Here is a 19,950-nt window from a genome sequence, read left to right as displayed (position 1 = left end):
GGGTGTGTATTTTAAAATTTTTATTTTCAATTTATTTTCATTTATTTAGCGCAAAATCACAACAAAGTTGCCTCAAGGTGCTTCCCATAAGTAAGGTCTAACCTTACCAACCCCCAGAGCAAGAACACAGGTGACAGTGGTAAGAAAAAACTTCACCTGAGGAAGAAACTGTTGTGTGGGCCGCCAGAAGAGGAGGTACTGCTGGCCCACCACCAGAGGGCGCCCTGCCTGAAGTGCGGGCTTCAGGCACGAGAAGGCGCTGCCGCCTCACAGGAACAGCCGAGGTGACAGCTGTCACTCATCAGCTATGACAGCTGTCACCGATCATCTGCACTTCACCCCAGATAAAAGCAGGATGACACCTCCACCACGCTGCCGAGATATCGTTCTTCTAAGGAGGTAATATTCTCAGCCATAAACTAAACTGTATCTTAGTCTGAACTCTTTTTGCAGCCGCTTTCCTGTGGAGCCTTGTCCGCTGATTGGTGGTTTGTGAGAGTGCTGACGTCTTCGCCTCTCACTCTTTCCAGATAAGTGCTGAAACAGGAGCTGCACGAGTGTGTGATTTGAGGTGGAGGTGGAATTCCCACCGTTGTTGTTACTGGGTGTACACACACCCACACTTGACTGTCTTTGCTCTTCGCCAGCAGTACCAGATCCGACACGCGGAGACGGTGGCCACCTGGGGGATTCAGGACCTGGCGGCTCCAGTATCCTTCGGGTTCGGTGGCGGAGGAAATCGTGTGGTTCCGGTTCTTCTTTAGACGGACGTCTCCTATCGTCGAGCCTGCCCACACGACACCTTTATCCATTGACTTTGTATCATTCTATAATCTGCTGTGTATGGTTGTGGCATTCACAACAGTAAAGTGTTCAAATTTGACTCCTTCTATTGTCCGTTCATTTGCGCCCCCTGTTGTGGGTCCGTGTCACTACACTTTCACAACAGAAACTTCAAGCAGACCAGACTCAAAATGGTGACCCTCTGCTTGGGCCATGATACAGACACAAATTACAGTATGAATATACAGGAGATGTTGCTGGTGCACAGGACGGGAGGGTTTCTAAACAGATACCACACCCATCTATATATATATATATATATATATATATATATATATATATTTTTTTTTTTTTTTTTTTTTTTTTTTTTTTTTTTTTGCTGGTTTACTAGTGTGCTTGGGGTCACTGTCTTGTTGAAACACCCATTTCAAGGGCATGTCCTCTTCAGCATAAGGCAACATGACCTCTTCAAGTATTTTGACATATCCAAACTGATCCATGATACCTGGTATGTGATATATAGGCCCAACACCATAGTAGGACAAACATGCCCATATCATGATTAGTGATGGGTATTGATAAGATTTTAATCGATATCGATGCCATTATCGATTCTGCTTATCGATCCGATTCCTTATCGATTCCCTTATCGATACCTCTGAAAGGTGCAGTTTTATCACACAGCACAATGCCACAGATGTCGCAAGATTTGAGGGAGCGTGCAATTGGCATGCTGACAGCAGGAATGTCAACCAGAGCTGTTGCTCGTGTATTGAATGTTCATTTGTCTACCATAAGCCATCTCCAAAGGCGTTTCAGAGAATTTGGCAGTACATCCAACCAGCCTCACAACCGCAGACCACGTGTAACCACACCAGCCCAGGACCTCCACATCCAGCATGTTCACCTCCAAGATCGTCTGAGACCAGCCACTCGGACAGCTGCTGAAACAATCGGTTTGTATAACCAAAGAATTTCTGCACAAACTGTCAGAAACCGTCTCAGGGAAGCTCATCTGCATGCTCATCGTCCTCATCGGGGTCTCGACCTGACTCCAGTTCGTCGTCGTAACCGACTTGAGTGGGCAAATGCTCACATTCGCTGGCGTTTGGCACATTGGAGAGGTGTTCTCTTCACGGATGAATCCCGGTTCATACTGTCCAGGGCAGATTGCAGACAGCGTGTGTGGCGTCGTGTGGGTGAGCGGTTTTCTGATGTCAATGTTGTGGATCGAGTGGCCCATGGTGGCAGTGGGGTTATGGTATGGGCAGGCGTCTGTTATGGACGAAGAACACAGGTGCATTTTATTGATGGCATTTTGAATGCACAGAGATACCGTGACGAGATCCTGAGGCCCATTGTTGTGCCATACATCCAAGAACATCACCTCATGTTGCAGCAGGATAATGCACGGCCCCATGTTGCAAGGATCTGTACACAATTCTTGGAAGCTGAAAATGTCCCAGTTCTTGCATGGCCGGCATACTCACCGGACATGTCACCCATTGAGCATGTTTGGGATGCTCTGGACCGGCGTATACGACAGCGTGTACCAGTTCCTGCCAGTATCCAGCAACTTCGCACAGCCATTGAAGAGGAGTGGACCAACATTCCACAGGCCACAATTGACAACCTGATCAACTCTATGCGAAGATGTGTTGCACTGCATGAGGCAAATGGTCGTCACACCAGATACTGACTGGTATCCCCCCCAATAAAACAAAACTGCACCTTTCAGAGTGGCCTTTTATTGTGGGCAGTCTAAGGCACACCTGTGCACTAATCATGGTGTCTAATCAGCATCTTGATATGGCACACCTGTGAGGTGGGATGGATTATCTCAGCAAAGGAGAAGTGCTCACTGTTACAGATTTAGACTGGTTTGTGAACAATATTTGAGGGAAATGGTGATATTGTGTATGTGGAAAAAGTTTTAGATCTTTGAGTTCATCTCATACAAAATGGGAGCAAAACCAAAAGTGTTGCATTTATATTTTTATTGAGTGTAATAAGTATATATTGTATATAATAATCATTAGATTAATATATAAACAAAAATAAATTTAAGAAATATTACAATTTGAAAACAAATGCACCCGAATGTGATGACAGCTGCAACTGCTTAATGCTAACTTTTAATATTGAAAATGCCATAGACATGCTAACGCATTAGCATCGCTCCTGTTTTTAAGTTTTAAAATACATCAACTGTTTCAGAAGACCATAACAGGTCAGTTTAACATAAAAAAGGTAAATAATACTCACAGACGTATGCTCTTTAGGGTTTTAGCGGAGGAAAATTAAGGGAAAGAAAGAAAAAATAAACGAAGCAATAGATCAAAGCACTGCTTCAATCTGCGAACCACTGCTTCAATTGGTTCAAGGTTCAAAGCAAAGCCGCGCTGCAGAAAAGTTGATTACGGACCCGCTGCAGGGTCTGTAATCAATGTAGAGAAATTATAATTTTTCTGACAAACACCCGCCAAAACAACGGCCACTGTGAAGGACCGATAACAGAATCGTTAAGCAAAAAGCTTATTGATGTCGCTGGATCGAATAATTTCTTAACGATACCCAAAAGGAACCGGTTCTCGATACCCATCCCTAATCATGATGCTTGCACCACCATGCTTCACTGTCTTCACTGTGAACTGTGGCTTGAATTCAGAGTTTGGGGGTCATCTCACAAACTGTCTGCGGCCCTTGGACCCAAAAAGAACAATTTTACTCTCATCAGTCCACAAAATATTCCTCCATTTCTCTTTAGGTCAGTTGATGTGTTCTTTGGCAAATTGTAACCTCTTCTGCACGTCTTTTATTTAACAGAGGGACTTTGCGGGGGATTCTTGCACAAAAATTAGCTTCACACAGGCGTCTTCTAACTGTCACAGCACTTACAGGTAACTCCAGACTGTCTTTGATCATCCTGGAGCTGATCAATGGGTGAGCCTTTGCCATTCTGGTTATTCTTCTATCCATTTTGATGGTTGTTTTCCGTTTTCTTCCACGCGTCTCTGGTTTTTTTGTCCATTTTAAAGCATTGGAGATCATTGTAGATGAACATGCTATAATTTTTTGCACCTGCGTATAAGTTTTCCCCTCTCCAATCAACTTTTTAATCAAACTACGCTGTTCTTCTGAACAATGTCTTGACCGTCCCATTTTCCTCAGGCTTTCAAAGAGAAAAGCATGTTCAACAGGTGCTGGCTTCATCCTTAAATAGGGGACACCTGATTCACACCTGTTTGTTCCACACAACTGACGAACTCACTGACTGAATGTCACACTACTATTATTGTGAACACCCCCTTTTCTACTTTTTTTACTAATAGCCCAATTTCATAGCCTTAAGAGTGTGCATATCATGAATGCTTGGTCTTGTTGGATTTGTGAGAATCGACTGAATCTACTGGTACCTTGTTTCCCATGTAACAATAAGAAATATACTCAAAACCTGGATTAATCTTCTTAGTCACATAGCACTACTATTATTCTGAACACTACTGTAAATACAATTATATATATATATATATATATATATATATATATATATATATATATATATATATATATAAACATGTGAACACCCGAAAGCTGCTGACGGCTCGCAGACAGAGCTCATAGTCAGAGTGGAAGTGAAGCCGTTGGCTTCAGCAGTAGAGGTGAAGTTCACCTCCAAAAAAAAAAAAAAAGCGTGACTTCACCTCCTGCGGAGCAGGAACTTGCTAACAGATGGTCCAGTTGTTTGCTGGTAAACTTTCAATCTGTGTTTTTTCAGATGCTGTTTAGATATTTATGGCGCACGTTCCTGTCCGACTTGCTTTTTGTAATTGCGTTTTTAGCTTATGGTTTTTAAAGAAAATACACGTTTCAGACTGACTCTCATGGAAACTGGTCCAATATAGGAAAATATGTGACTGGTGATCAGCCAATCAGAGCGCATGTGGCGTTGCAGCCAAATAATAAAATGAATTGAAACAGTAAAAAGCATAGAAACATACTATGCCAGTATGCTAGCAAAGGGAAAATAAGTGCGTCTTAATTCTGGACTTGAAAGTCTGTACAGAATCTGACTGTTTTACTGATGTAGGGAGATCATTCTACCCTGAGAACGCAAAGCCCGGGTCGTACGTAAGGTTTAACTAGGTCAGCTAGGTAGGGAGGTGCCAGTCCGTGAACAGTTTTTTAGGCCAGGTCTCAGCCTCAGCCATAGACAGGATGGGACGAATCTTTGCTATATTTCGCAGGTGGAAGAAAGCAGTCCTTGAAATGACCCAGTCACACGGCACACGACAATTCCTGAACAAAGGGAAAAAAGTAAAAAAGTCACAATTTGTTGAGAAAAGGTGGATGAAAGAGCTTTATTACCGAAAAGTCTGCAAAGCAAGAGCGCAAAAGGGAAGAAAGAGAAACTAAACAAAACCAAAGCTAACGATCTCGACGCTTTAAACGAAACACACCTGGAGCCACAGCTGGAGCAGTGTGTGTCTGCATCTCTGAGGTCAGCACTGGGATGGAGCTCATAGCGTCTGAGTCCTGGAGAAACTGCAAACAGAAGCTGTGGAGATCTGTGCGCACGTCGGTGGACCCACCTGCTCTGGTTCCTCGTCCAGAACAAAAGAGGGATCATCTCCTTCGTCATCAGAATCCTCACTGTCTGATGACATGCTGAGCACTATGTCTTGCTCCAATTAAAAAAAAACAAAAAAAAAAACCCTCTGGTGTGCCGTCGTCACTGCTGCATCACTGTATTACGTTATGAAGCCATATATATGATTTATAACAGAAAACTGTCAAAGGGGGAATAAATATGTGTAAAGATGATTGAATATATCAGAGCAGTAAATTTATCAGTCCGTGTGAACACTGCACTTTGACTCACATGTGTGGTTATTTTCACCAGCTGCAGCTGATCCACAATGTGAATTCTGTCTTCCAGAACAGCTCTTTATATAATCATCTGAATCATCTACTTGTTGTCACATGTACATAAGGGCTGGATTGTCATTCCTACACTCATATATATATATATATATATATAAAATTTGATATTTAATAAAAAATAAGAAGCGGCTGCTGTCACTGATGCTGCGTTCAAGTACCATTTGAAATTACACAACACTTTTTGTTGTTTCGAATTCAGAAGTTGCTTGTGGCAAAATAATTTTATCCACACAAAAGATTAATTCTGGCCTATATAAGGTGCCTGAGCTCAATGAAGCTGACCCCCCCACCCAGATAAAAAAAATCCAAGCAAGCAGGCTGAGTTTGCTCTGTAATTTCTGATAGTACAGGAACGCAGTGGCAGCCTCAGGACTCACAAACCGGCTTCTGCACTGTGTGAAAACATTCAGCCAGTCGAACGAAGTCAAACTAACAATAACTACAAAAACTAAACAAACAATTAAAAACGTCGACAGCAAAATGAAACATGGACAAATTGAGGTTTTCGTTGCCCTTCGTTAAAATTTTTCAACAGTTTAAAAATCCTGACAAAGTGCCAGCTACAGGAACAAAGCTGCGCGAAGGTTAAACGATGCCAACGGAAGTCAACGAAAGCCAGATTTCTTGTTTCATTAGGGCTACGATGCGCTTCGTTAAGTGCCGTGTGACTGGGCCATAATATCTCTAATGTGGAGGTCGAAGGACAACGTCGGATCAAAAATCACCCCAAGGTTCCTCACTTTGTGAGTGTGATGTATAACACACAAGCCATGGCTAAGCGCGAGCTGGTCAAATTGATGCCGATGTCTCACTGGATCAAGAACCATCATTTCAGTCTTGTCAGAGTTTAAAAGTAGGAAGTTTCTAGACATCCAACTTCTCACTGATGCAAGACAATCTTCTAAGGATTTTATGTGGATGACATTACCAGCAGTTATCAGCATGTATAACTGAGTATCATCAGCATAGTAGTGAAAGGTAATCCCAAAATGCCGCCCAAGTGGTGCTATATGAAGGGAGAAAAGCAGGGGACCTAAAACAGACCCCTGTGGAACCCCAAATTGCATGTTCCTAAGGTTAGAGGTAGTGTTATTGTACAAAACACAGTGAGAACAACTGGTCATCTCATACCACAGAATTATAATAATCCCTGTGGGTGGGTGTGTATTTTTAACAATGTACCACTGAATTATAATAATCTCTGTCGGCGGGTGTGTATTTTTACCTGATACCACCGAAGTATAATAATCACTGTAGGCGGGTGTGTATTTTTAACCTCGTACCACAGAATTATAATAATCTCTGTAGGCGGTGTGCATTCTTAACCCTGTACCACTGAATTATAATAATCTCTGTCGGTGGTATGTATTTTTAACCTGGTACCGCTGAATTACAATAATCTCTGTTGGCCGGTGTGTATTTTAACCTCATATCACAGAATTATAATAATCTCTGTAGGCGGGTGTGCATTTTTTAACATCGTACCACAGAATTATAATAATCTCTGTCGGCGGATGTGTATTTTTAACCTTGTTCCACTGAATTATTATAATCTCTGTAGGCGGTGTGCATTCTTAACCCTGTACCACTGAATTATAATAATCTCTGTCGATAGTATGTATTTTTAACCTGGTACCGCTGAATTACAATAATCTCTGTTGGCGGGTGTGTATTTTAACCTCATATCACAGAATTATAATAATCTCTGTAGGCGGGTGTGCATTTTTTAACATCGTACCACAGAATTATAATAATCTCTGTCGGCGGATGTGTATTTTTAACCTTGTTCCACTGAATTATTATAATCTCTGTTGGCGGGTGGGTGTGTATTTTTAACCTTGTACCACTGAATTACTATAATCTCTGTAGGTGAGTGTGTATTTTTAACCTCGTACCACTGAATTATTATAATCTCTGTCGGCGGGTGTGTATTTTTAACCTCGTTCCACCAAATTATTATAATCTCTGTAGGTGAGTGTGTATTTTTAACCTCGTAGCACAGAATTCTAATAGTCTCTGTAGGCGTTTGTGTATTTTTAACGTTGTACCACCAAATTATTATAATCTCTGTCCACGGGTGTGTATTTTTAACCTCGTACTACAGAATTATAATAATCTCTGTAGGCAGGTGGTATTTTTAACATCGTACCACTGAATTATTATAATCTCTGTAGGCATTTGTGTATTTTTAACCTCGCACCACCGAATTATTATAATCTCTTTAGGCGGGTGTGTATTTTTAACCTCGTACCACCAAATTATTATAATCTCTGTCCACGGGTGTGTATTTTTAACCTCGTACTACAGAATTATAATAATCTCTGTAGGCAGGTGTGTATTTTTAACGTCATACCACTGAATTATTATAATCTCTGTAGGCATTTGTGTATTTTTAACCTCGCACCACCAAATTATTATAATCTCTGTAGGTGAGTGTGTCTTTTTAACCTCGTACCACCGAATTCTAATAGTCTCTTGTAGGTGAGTGTGTATTTTTTAACCTTGTACCACCAAATTCTAATAATCTCTGTAAGTGGGTGTGTATTTTTAATCTCATACCACTGAATTATTATAATCTGTCGGTGGGTGTGTATTTTTAATCTCGTACCACTGAATGATTATAATCTCTGTAGGAGAGTGTGTATTTTCAGCCTCATACCACCGAATTCTAATAATCTCTGTAGGTGGGTGTGTATTTTTAACATTGTACCACTGAGTTATTATAATTTCTGTTGGTTGGTGTGTATTTTCAACCTTGTACCACTGAATTCTAATAATCTCTGTAGGCAGGTGTGTATTTTTAACCTCGTACCACCGATTTATTATAATCTCTGTAGGCGGATGTGTATTTTTAACCTTGTACCATCGATTTATTATAATCTCTGTAGGCGGGTGTGTATTTTTAACCTCGTACCACCGATTTATTATAATCTCTGTAGGTGAGTGTGTATTTTCAACCGTGTACCACTGAATTCTAATAATCTCTGTTGGTGGGTGTGTATTTTTAACCTCATACTACAGAATTATAATAATCTCTGTAGGCAGGTGTGTATTTTTAACCTCGTACCCTCGATTTATTATAATCTCTTTAGGCGAGTGTGTATTTTTAACCTCGTACCACCGATTTATTATAATCTCTGTAGGCAGGTGTGTATTTATAATCTCTGTAGGCAGGTGTGTATTTTTAACCTCGTACCACCGATTTATTATAATCTCTGTAGGCAGGTGTGTATTTTTAACCTCGTACCACCGATTTATTATAATCTCTGTAGGCGGGTGTGTATTTTTAACGTCGTCCCACCAAATTCAAATAATCTCTGTATTGATTCCTGAACACCAAAAACAAATCTCAAACAGTTCTCAAACATTGTTTAAACTTATGATTCAAGATTATCGAATGTTATCTTTTTGTTTGAGATTGGAACTTTTATTTATGCTTACCATAGTTACAGGACATCTGTAGGTCAGAGATGACTCTCAGAAGGTTGTTCATCTGATTAGTTCGCTGTTCCGTCTCAATGATGCTGTCTGATGCAGGATAGGCTGAGTCGATGTAGATTATATCCAAAAGGTAGATCCCTGCAGGAGGCAACACAACAAATCAGAACAACTGGTGAAGTCCAAAATGTGGTACTGACACAAGTTTTCAAACCAAAGAAATGTGAGTGAAAACACATTTCAAAGAAAGCTTTAAACATTATGTACTGTGTAAAATGTTTGCATTTGGAAGTGACAGCAGTGGCCTGATGCCAGGTTTAAGGGTTTTCCTCCTGATATCTGAACCTTGCGGGCTGCCAGGGCAGAACTGGCGACTAACAAGCCTGAAGATTTTTGCTCTTAATTACGAACCAACTGAGAACTTCTGCGGACAGTTCTGCCTGCTGATGGTAGTAAAGTTCAGTGTATAAAACTCCTGTTGATAACCATTTCTCCTAAATGTGCTTCACAATAAAAACATTTTAACAGCATCTCTACAGTATTTCCTTATTTATTTTGTACTGTAGACGGCAAGAGACGGGAAGGAGAAACAGCAGAAACAGCTGTTCAAGGACAAGGATGAATTCTTTTGTTGAAGACAGTGTGGGGACATAGTGTTATAAAGGATTTTTTCTGACCTCAGTTTTGTCTTCAGTAAGTCAAAGGTTTCTCAAAGGCGGGGTTCACCCTGGACAGGATGCCAGTTTATCACAGTCATATTGAAAACTATGCCACATTATTTGTGTGAGACTCCAAAAAAAGGTATTTTTGTACTATCAATGACTGAATGTTACCCCGGGCTGGACTCCTGAAGCCGCTACACTGATCACTGTGATAAGACTGGGATTTCCTGAACCATATGCCTTCATTTCAGGTCAGAGAGAGGAGACACCTTCTTTAAATGTCTGTTGTCATTAAGTTCATGTTTTTGGCTTGTGGTCTCGCCATGTGATGAGGAAACCTTAATAAAATGTGATAGGCTTTTTTTTTAAGGGGAGGGTTACACATCTGTTTTCGGACATACTGAGAGAAAGAGAAAACAACACAGCTAACGTGTTGAAAACACCCTGGAAAATATGAGATGAGTCACCGACTTTCCAATAATTTGTCTTAACTACTAATTAGCGTGTGGTGCTAAACAGCAGGGTGGAAACAGGCCAACTACCCGAGACAGAGATGGGTGGACAGCCTGGTCCTCGCACCATGTTTTCATTCACACTTTTATATGTGCCAAATGATTACGACAGTTTTCATTAAAACTGATATCACATTACAGATCCAAGCAGGAATGTTTCCAGTCCCTCAGCACATGGACCGACTGGGATCTTCAAGAGGTTCAGTCACACAGAAGGATTCACAGTTTGTCAAATGCCAACACCATCCTGAAACAGGCTGACCTAACGTGTTCATGGATTCCCCGAACAGGCATACGTTAAAACAAGCAGCTAGATGAACTGTATTGTTCCCGTTAGCAGGTCCAGGACCAGTTCAGCAACTCTACCTCTGAGATGTCATCGACCGACTGCAGCCAGGTGGTGATGAACCGGAGTCGGACTGGTGTCCCGTCCAGAGGGAGTTGTAGACTGTCATCTGCTTCACGAAACAGATTGTGGAGAGAAGCGGGATCAGGTGTCAGGGTCGGTATAGGACCACCTTTGACCTCCGGCTTATGAGGTACTGAGTCTTACTCAGTGAAGATAACAGTTTAATGTTCCTGAATTCACAACTTTGAAATTTTCATGCCTGAAAGATGAACAGATTTCAAAAGATAATTTGCAGTTAAAGGACTTTAATGTCACTATGAAACAGGCAGACAGCAGGTACGACCCAGGAAAGGGTAGCAATTCAGGTGATACTGCTGTCTTTCCCAGATTAGCACAATATATCCTTTCTTCCATTCTGCTGGGATGATAGAAATACAGTGTTTCCAACATGGAGACCAGCCCTGAGACCACAGACCCCTGCAGATGGCCCAGTCCACAGCTTTGTTGTCAACCACGACAACCCAAGAATGGAGATGTCTATCATCCTGGATCAGATTCAGCCACAGTCGTCGGTCCAGTGGGACATCAGGAACGTACTGTCTCTTTTCAGGATGAGATGTAGATTTGAAGGAAGGCTGTGCATCTCTTGGTCTCTGCTCACTGTGATCACAGCCCTCTTTCTCTGCCACTTGTGGTTCCCTTGTAGTGCTACAAGCCTGACGGTCCACCAGGCCAGAAATGAAAAATCAGTCAATCAATAAATAAATAACCAATGAAGAATAAGGCAGATGAAATAATGAATAAATCTCCATTAATTTGTAAATCAAAGGTGATTTAGGTGCACCTTTAGCGCTCTGAAGCTCTCTGCGTGAAGCTCCTCAAACTTTTTCGATTTAAATCGCAGGATGCACGTTAACTACAGCAAGCACAATACCACATAAAAAACAAAACAGCTGCAATATGCAGGACGGACAACTGAATGTAGAGACATTATTCCTCAAAGTCTGGAGCAGAGAAAGAGAAAAGGAGCAAGGCAGAAGTGGAGGTGAGAGGGGAGCACAAACTGAGAGGAGGTGGACAGAGCACAGAGGACAGAGGAGACGGACACTCAAAATAAAGGCAAACACTGTCCATGTGACCAGGAACCAAGAACTCCAAACACACTTCATGGTGACGGTATGTTTCAGCTTGTTGATCTCAGTCTTCTCTTGCAGTTAACGTTTTATTTCTGGGAGGCAGTAATGATGAAGCCCCACGCCGGCAGTACACTGGCTCTGTGGTAAGCAATCCTGCATCACAGCAGCAAGATCTAGGGTTCAATTCCACCTGCAGCCTGGTCCTTTCTGTGTGGAGAAACTCCAGCTTCATCTCACGATCAAAAACACATTCATTTCTAAAGGCCAGCAATTTTAGAAAAAATGGCAGCCATAACCACCCTTGAAAAAAAAGGAAATATTGTTTTTGGATTCCTAATTTCAAAAGCTTTTTAAAAACATATACGGTAGCTCACCAAATCTCCAAAAAACTTTAATGAAAATACAGAAGGAACCTGACTAAAAAAACAATGTTGCTCAAAGAAAGATTTGAAAGGATTTGTATGTTTGTCCACCAACAGTGCAGAAGATCAGTCAATGACTCAAAGAATCTGCACCGCATCAAGAGGACCTGTGACCTCCAACCCCACAGACGGCAGCACAGCAAGAAGACCTGTGACCTCTGACCCCTCAGATGGCACTGTATCAAGAAGACCTGTGACCTCTGACCCCTCAGACGGCACCGCATCAAGAACACGTGTGACCCATCATACTGCACCGCATCAAGAAGACCTGTGACTGCCAACCCCACAGACTGCACCGCATCAAAAAGACCTGTGACTGCCAACCCCACAGACTGCACCGCATCAAAAAGACCTGTGACCTCTGACCACTCAGATGGCACTACACCAAGAAGACCTGTGACCTCCAACCCCACAGATGGCACTGCATCAAGAAGACCTATGACCCCTCAGACGGCACCGCATCAAGAACACGTGTGACCCATCATACTGCACCGCATCAAGAAGACCTGTGACTGCCAACCCCACAGACTGCACCGCATCAAGAAGACCTGTGACCTCTGACCACTCAGATGGCACTGCATCAAGAAGACCTGTGATTGCCGACACCTCACATGGCACCGCATCAAGAAGACCTGTGACCTCTGACCACTCAGATGGCACCGCATCAAGAAGACCTGTGACTGCCAACCCCTCAGATGGCACTGCATCAAGAAGACCTATGACCCCTCAGACGGCATCGCATCAAGCTGACCTGTGACTGCCGACCCCACAGACAGCACCGCATCAAGAAGATCTGTGACTGCCGACCCCTCAGATGGCATCACATCAAGAAGACCTATGACTGCCAACCCCACAGACTGCACTGCATCAAGAAGACCTGTGACCTACGTCCCCTCGTACAGCACTGCATCAAGACCTATGACCGCCGACCCATCATACTGCACGGCATCAAGAAGACCTGTGACCGCCGACCCCTCAGACAGCACTACATCAAGAAGACCTGTGACTGCTGTCCCCTCAGACAGCACCACATCAAGAAGACCTGTGACTGCCGACCCGACAGATGGCACTGCATCAAGAAGACCTATGACCCCTCAGACTGCATTGCATCAAGTTGACCTGTGACCGCCGACTCCACAGACGGCACCGAATCAACAAGTCTTGTGACCACCAACCCCTCAGATGGCACTGCATCAAGAAGACCTGTGATCGCCGACCCCTCAGACGGCACTACACCAAGAAAACCTGTGACCTCCAACCCCACAGATGGCACTGCATCAAGAAGACCTGTGATCGCTGACCCCTCAGACAGCACTGCATCAAGAAGACCCGTGATCACCGACCCCTCAGACAGCACCGCATCAAAAAGACCTGTGACCTCCGACCACTCAGATGGCACTACACCAAGAAGACCTGTGACCTCCAACCCCACAGACGGCACTGCATCAAGAAGACCTGTGATCGCCAACCCCTCACATGGCACTGCATCAAGAAGACCTGTGACCTCTGACCCGTCAGATGGCTCCGAATCAAGAAGACCTATGACCAATCAGACTGCACTGCATCAAGAAGACCTGTGACCTCCAATCCCTCAGACGGCACCGCACCAACAAGACCTGTGACCTCTGACTCCACAGACAGCACCGCATCAAGAAGACCTGTGACCACCAACCTCACAGAGGGCACTACATCAAGAAGACCTGTGACTGCGGACCTCCTCAGATGGCACTACATCAAGAAGCCCTATGACGCCTCAGACAGCACCGCATCAAGAAGACGTGTGACCGCCGACCCCTCAGACAGCACTACAGCAAGAAGACCTGTGACCTCCGACCCCTCAGAGAGCACTACATCAAGAAGACCTGTGACCTCCTTCCCCTCATACAGCACCGCATCAAGGCCCATGAACGCCAACCCCTCAGATGGCACCATATCAAGAAGACCTATGACCCCTCAGACGGCATCGCATCAAGTTGACCTATGACTGCCGACCCCACAGACAGCACCGCATCAAGAAGACCTGTGACTGCCGACCCCACAGACGACACCGAATCAAGAAGACCTGTGACCTCCAACCTCTCAGACAGCACCGCATCAAGAACACGTGTGACTACCAACCCCTCAGATGGCACCGCATCAAGAAGACCTATGACTGCCAACCCCACATACTGCACTGCATCAAGAAGACCTGTGATCTACGTCCCCTCGTACAGCACCGCATCAAGACCTATGACCGCCGACCCTTCATACTGCACGGCATCAAGAAGACCTGTGAATGCCGACCCCTCAGACAGCACCGCATCAAGAAGACCTGTGACTGCCGACCCGTCAGATGGCACTGCATCAAGAAGACCTATGACCCCTCAGACGGCATGGCATCAAGTTGACCTGTGACCGCCGACCCCACAGACAGCACCACATCAACAAGACCTGTGACTGCCGACCCCACAGACGGCACTGAATCACGAAGACTTGTGACCTCCAACCCCTCAGACAGCACCGCATCAAGAACACGTGTGACCACCAACCCTGCAGATGGCACCGCATCAAGAAGACCTATGACTGCCAACCCCACAGAATGCACTGCATCAAGAAGACCTGTGACCTCCATTCTCTCATACAGCACCGCATCAAGACCTATGACCGCTGACCCATCATACTGCACTGCATCAAGAAGACCTGTGATCGCCAAACCCTCAGATGGCACTACACCAAGAAGACCTGTGACCTCCAACCCCACAGACGGCACTGCATCAACAAGACCTGTGATCGCCGACCCCTCAGACAGCATCGCATCAAAAAGACCTGTCAATCAATCAATAAATCAATTTTATTTATATAGCGCCAAATCACAACAAACAGTTGCCCCAAGGCACTTTATAGTCTAAGGCAAAAGCCATACAATAATTACAGAAAAACCCCAACGGTCAAAACGACAGTGGGAAGGAAAAACTCCCTTTTAACAGGAAGAAACCTCCAGCAGAACCAGGCTCAGGGAGGGGCAGTCTTCTGCTGTGACTGGTTGGGGCTGAGAATCAGGAAAAGGACATGCTGTGGAAGAGAGCAGAGATCAATCACTAATGATTAAATGCAGAGTGGTGCATACAGAGCAAAAAGAGGTGAATAAAAAGAAACACTCAGTGCATCATGGGAACCCCCCAGCAGTCTAAGTGTATAGCAGCATAACTAAGGGATGGTTCAGGGTCACCTGATCCAACCCTAACTATAAGCTTTAGCAAAAAGGAAAGTTTTAAGTTTAATCTTAAAAGTAGAGAGGGTGTCTGTCTCCCTGATCTGAATTGGGAGCTGGTTCCACAGGAGAGGAGCCTGAAAGCTGAAGGCTCTTCCTCCCATTCTACTCTTACAAACCCTAGGAACTACAAGTAAGCCTGCAGTCTGAGAGCGAAGCACTCTATTGGGGTGATATGGTACTATGAGGTCCCTAAGATAAGATGGGACCTAATTTTTCAAAACCTTATAAGTAAGAAGAAGAATTTTAAATTCTATTCTGGAATTAACAGGGAGCCAATGAAGAGAAGCCAATATGGGTGAAATATGCTCTCTCCTTCTAGTCCCCGTCAGTACTTTAGCTGCAGCATTTTGAATTAACTGAAGGCTTTTCAGGGAACTTTTAGGACAACCTGATAATAATGAATTACAATAGTCCAGCCTACAAGAAATAAATGCATGAATAAGCTTTTCAGCATCACTCGGAGACAAGACCTTTCTAATTTTAGAGATATTGCGCAAATGCAAAAAAGCAGTCCTACATATTTGCTTAATATACGCATTGAAGGACATATCCTGATCAAAAATGACTCCAAGATTTCTCACAGTATTACTGGAGGTCAGGGTAATGCCATCCAGAGTAAGGATCTGGTTAGACACCATGTTTCTAAGATTTGTGGGGCCAAGTACAATAACTTCAGTTTTATCTGAATTTAAAAGCAGGAAATTAGAAGTCATCCATGTCTTTATGTCTGAAAGACATTCCTGCAGTTTAACTAATTGGTGTGTGTCCTCTGGCTTCATGGATAGATAAAGCTGGGTATCATCTGCGTAACAATGAAAATTTAAGCAATGCTTTCTAATAATACTGCCTAAGGGAAGCATGTATAAAGTGAATAAAATCGGTCCTAGCACAGAACCTTGTGGAACTCCATAATTAACCTTAGTCTGTGAAGAAGACTCCCCATTTACATGAACAAATTGTAATCTATTAGATAAATATGATTCAAACCACTGCAGCGCAGTGCCTTTAATACCTATGGCATGCTCTAATCTCTGTAATAATGTCAATAGTATCAAAAGCTGCACTGAGGTCTAACAGGACGAGCACAGAGATGAGACCACTGTCTGAGGCCATAAGAAGATTTGTAACCTTCACTAATGCTGTTTCTGTACTATGATGGATTCTGAAACCTGACTGAAACTCTTCAAATAGACCATTCCTCTGCAGATGATCAGTTAGCTGTTTTACAACTACCCTTTCAAGAATTTTTGAGAGAAAAGGAAGGTTGGAGATTGGCCTATAATTAGCTAAGATAGCTGGGTCAAGTGATGGCTTTTTAAGTAAAGCCTGTGGTACATAGCCAACTAATAAAGATAGATTGATCATATTTAAGATCGAAGCATTAATTAATGGTAGGGCTTCCTTGAGCAGCCTGGTAGGAATGGGGTCTAATAAACATGTTGATGGTTTTGAGGAAGTGACTAATGAAAGTAATTCAGACAGAACAATCAGAGAGAAAGAGTCTAAGCAAATACCAGCATTACTGAAAGCAGCCGAACATAAAGATATGTCTTTGGGATGGTTATGAATAATTTTTTCTCCAATAGTTAAAATTTTATTTGCAAAGAAAGTCATGAAGTCATTACTAGTTAAAGTTAAAGGAATACTCGGCTCAACAGAGCTCTGACTCTTTGTCAGCCTGGCTACAGTGCTGAAAAGAAACTTGGGGTTGTTCTTATTTTCTTCAATTAGTGATGAATAGTAAGATGTCCTAGCTTTACGGAGGGCTTTTTTTAGAGAGCAACAGACTCTTTTTCCAGGCTAAATGAAGATCTTCTAAATTAGTGAGACGCCATTTCCTCTCCAGCTTACGGGTTATCTGCTTTAAGCTGCGGGTTTATGGGTTATACCACGGACTCAAGCACTTCTGATTTAAGGCTCTCTTTTTCAGAGGAGCTACAGCATCCAAAGTTGTGCTCAATGAGGATGTAAAGCTACTGACGAGATAATCTATCTCACTCACAGAGTTTAGGTAGCTACTCTGCACTGTGCTGGTATATGGCATTGAAGAACATAACAAAGAAGGAATCATATCCTTAAACCTAGTTACAGCGCTTTCAGAAAGACTTCTACTGTAATGAAACTTATTCCCCACTGCTGGGTAGTCTATTAAAGTAAATGTTATTAAGAAATGATCAGACAGAAGGGGGTTTTCAGGGAATACTGTTAAGTCTTCAATTTCCATACCATAAGTCAAAACAAGATCTAAAGTATGATTAAAGTGGTGGGTGGACTCATTTACATTTTGAGCGAAGCCAGTTGAGTCTAATAATATATTAAATGCAGTGCTGAGGCTGTCATTCTCAGCATCTATGTGGATGTTAAAAGATCTAAAGATCTAAAGTGTGGTTAGAGTGGTTAACCTGTGACCTCCGACCCCTCAGATGGGACTACACCAAGAAGACCTGTGACCTCTGACCCGTCAGATGGCACTGCATCAAGAAGACCTATGACCCATCAGACTGCACCGCATCAAGAAGACCTGTGACCTCCAATCCCTCAGACGGCACCGCACCAAGAAGACCTGTGACCTCCGACCCCACAGACAGCACCGCATGAAGAAGACCTGTGACGACCAACCCCACAGAGGGCACTACATCAAGAAGACCTGTGACTGCTGACCCCTCAGACAGCAAAGAAGACCTGTGACTGCTCAGATGGCACCGCATCAAGAAGACCTATGACCCCTCAGATTGCACCGCATTAAGACATGTGATTGCCGACCCCCCAGACAGCACCGCATCAAGAACACCTGTGACCTCCGACCCCTCACACGGCACCGCATCAAGAAGCCCTATGACGCCTCAGACAGCAACGCATCATGAAGACCTGTGACCACCGACCACACAGAGGGCACAAAATCAAGAAGACCTGTGACCGCCGACCCCTCAGACAGCACTACATCAAGAAGACCTGTGACGTCCGACCCCTCAGACAGCACTGCATCAAGACCTATGACCGCCGACCCCTCAGATGGCACTGCATCAAGAAGACCTATGACCCCTCCAATGGCACTGCATCAAGACCTGTGACCGCCAACCCCACAGACTGCACCGCGTCAAGAAGACCGTGCTTGCTGACCCCATAGATAGCATCGCATCAAGAAGACCCGTGATCTCCAACCCCTCAGATGGCACCGCATCAAGAAGACCTGTGACCTCTGATCCCTCAGATTGCACCGCATCAAGACCTTTGACCGTCGACCCACAGATGGCACCGCATCAAGAACTGTCACCAACAACCCCTCAGATGGCAACGCATCAAGAAGACCTGTGACCTCTGACCCCTCAGATGGCACAGCATCAAGAAGACCTGTGACCTCTGACCACTCAGACGGCACTGCATCAAGAAGCGTCATTCATCAATAGGCACACGGGGAAAGGATTACTTTGGGAAATCCTGTTCAAGCACGACAATTCAAAGTCACGTTTTGGCCATATAGTGGTTCTTTATTCTGGCTTTTTCACTGCTCTAACTGATAATGGAGCACATGTGGCCACAGGTAGCTGCCTCTAGAAACAAACAAACAAGCACCATATCCACCAACTTTTTTTTCACAGCAGCTTGCTTTTCTATATGTCCACTCTGAGCACTTTTAAGTTGAAAACCTCAACTTTTCAGAGAGGCACCATGACATCACTGCAGCGCATTTTCAGTGAAACGGGAGGATTACTGTTGCTCATTTGTCACTCAAAATCCATCACAACAAAAACAAAAAGTCAGGTGTGACAGCAGATTGGACAGACGCTTTCAATTCAATTATTTCATTTATATAGCACCCAATCAAAACAAAGTTGCCTCAAGGTGCTTCACACAAGTAAGGTCTAACCATGCCAATCCCTAGAGCAAGAACACAGGTGACAGTGGTAAGGAAAAACTCCCTCTGATGATTTGAGGAAGAAGCCCCAAGCAGACCAGACTCAAAGGGGTGACCCTCTGTTTGGGCCATGCTACCGACACAACTGATGCTTGGTTCTGTCTGTGGCTCAGCACCGCATCACCCCAGAGAACAAAGTCTCACGTGTCCAAGAATACTTCATGAGAATTCAAAATGTACTTGAGTGTTGCTGGTGGGGATCCATAGGCTCTAGATTGGGTCGTGTTTATAAAATAGGCAGCTGACACTTTTCAAGGATGGTAATAATAATTAATGTTCCAAGGTTGTTACAGCTGGGGGTGGTAGTACTCCCATATGGTGTGCGTCTCAAATAGCACCCGGCAACTAAGTCTAGCTTCTGCCTGCTCGTATGGCTTAGCTTCTATACCCGGCGAAACTTCTTGTAATGACAGGAAAAGGGGCAAAGCGGATCTCTGGTGCCTCAAAACCAGTTGCCTCAGATAGATAAAACTCATTAGCTTATCAAGACAGTTCATCACGGAGAAGGAAACTCTGATATCAAACATCTGCTGCT

General features: G+C 43.7%; 1 protein-coding gene across 2 annotated transcripts in view; it reads right to left on the bottom strand.

Annotated features, from left to right (window-relative positions):
* ralgps1 (Ral GEF with PH domain and SH3 binding motif 1) overlaps nucleotides 1-19,950 on the bottom strand; it is a 272,310-nt gene that overhangs the window by 40,940 nt on the left and 211,420 nt on the right. For both annotated transcript variants that reach the window (XM_034191724.1, XM_034191723.1), the window contains exon 9: nucleotides 9,169-9,306. In XM_034191724.1, the coding sequence (XP_034047615.1) occupies nucleotides 9,169-9,306 (138 nt within the window). The remainder of the gene's footprint in view (nucleotides 1-9,168; nucleotides 9,307-19,950) is intronic.

The sequence above is a fragment of the Thalassophryne amazonica genome, chromosome 17 (assembly GCF_902500255.1).
Source record: "Thalassophryne amazonica chromosome 17, fThaAma1.1, whole genome shotgun sequence".
In the NCBI taxonomy this organism is placed as follows: Eukaryota; Metazoa; Chordata; class Actinopteri; order Batrachoidiformes; family Batrachoididae; genus Thalassophryne; species Thalassophryne amazonica.
Note: the sequence above shows the minus strand (reverse complement) of the source record. Positions and strands in the feature narration are given on the sequence as shown.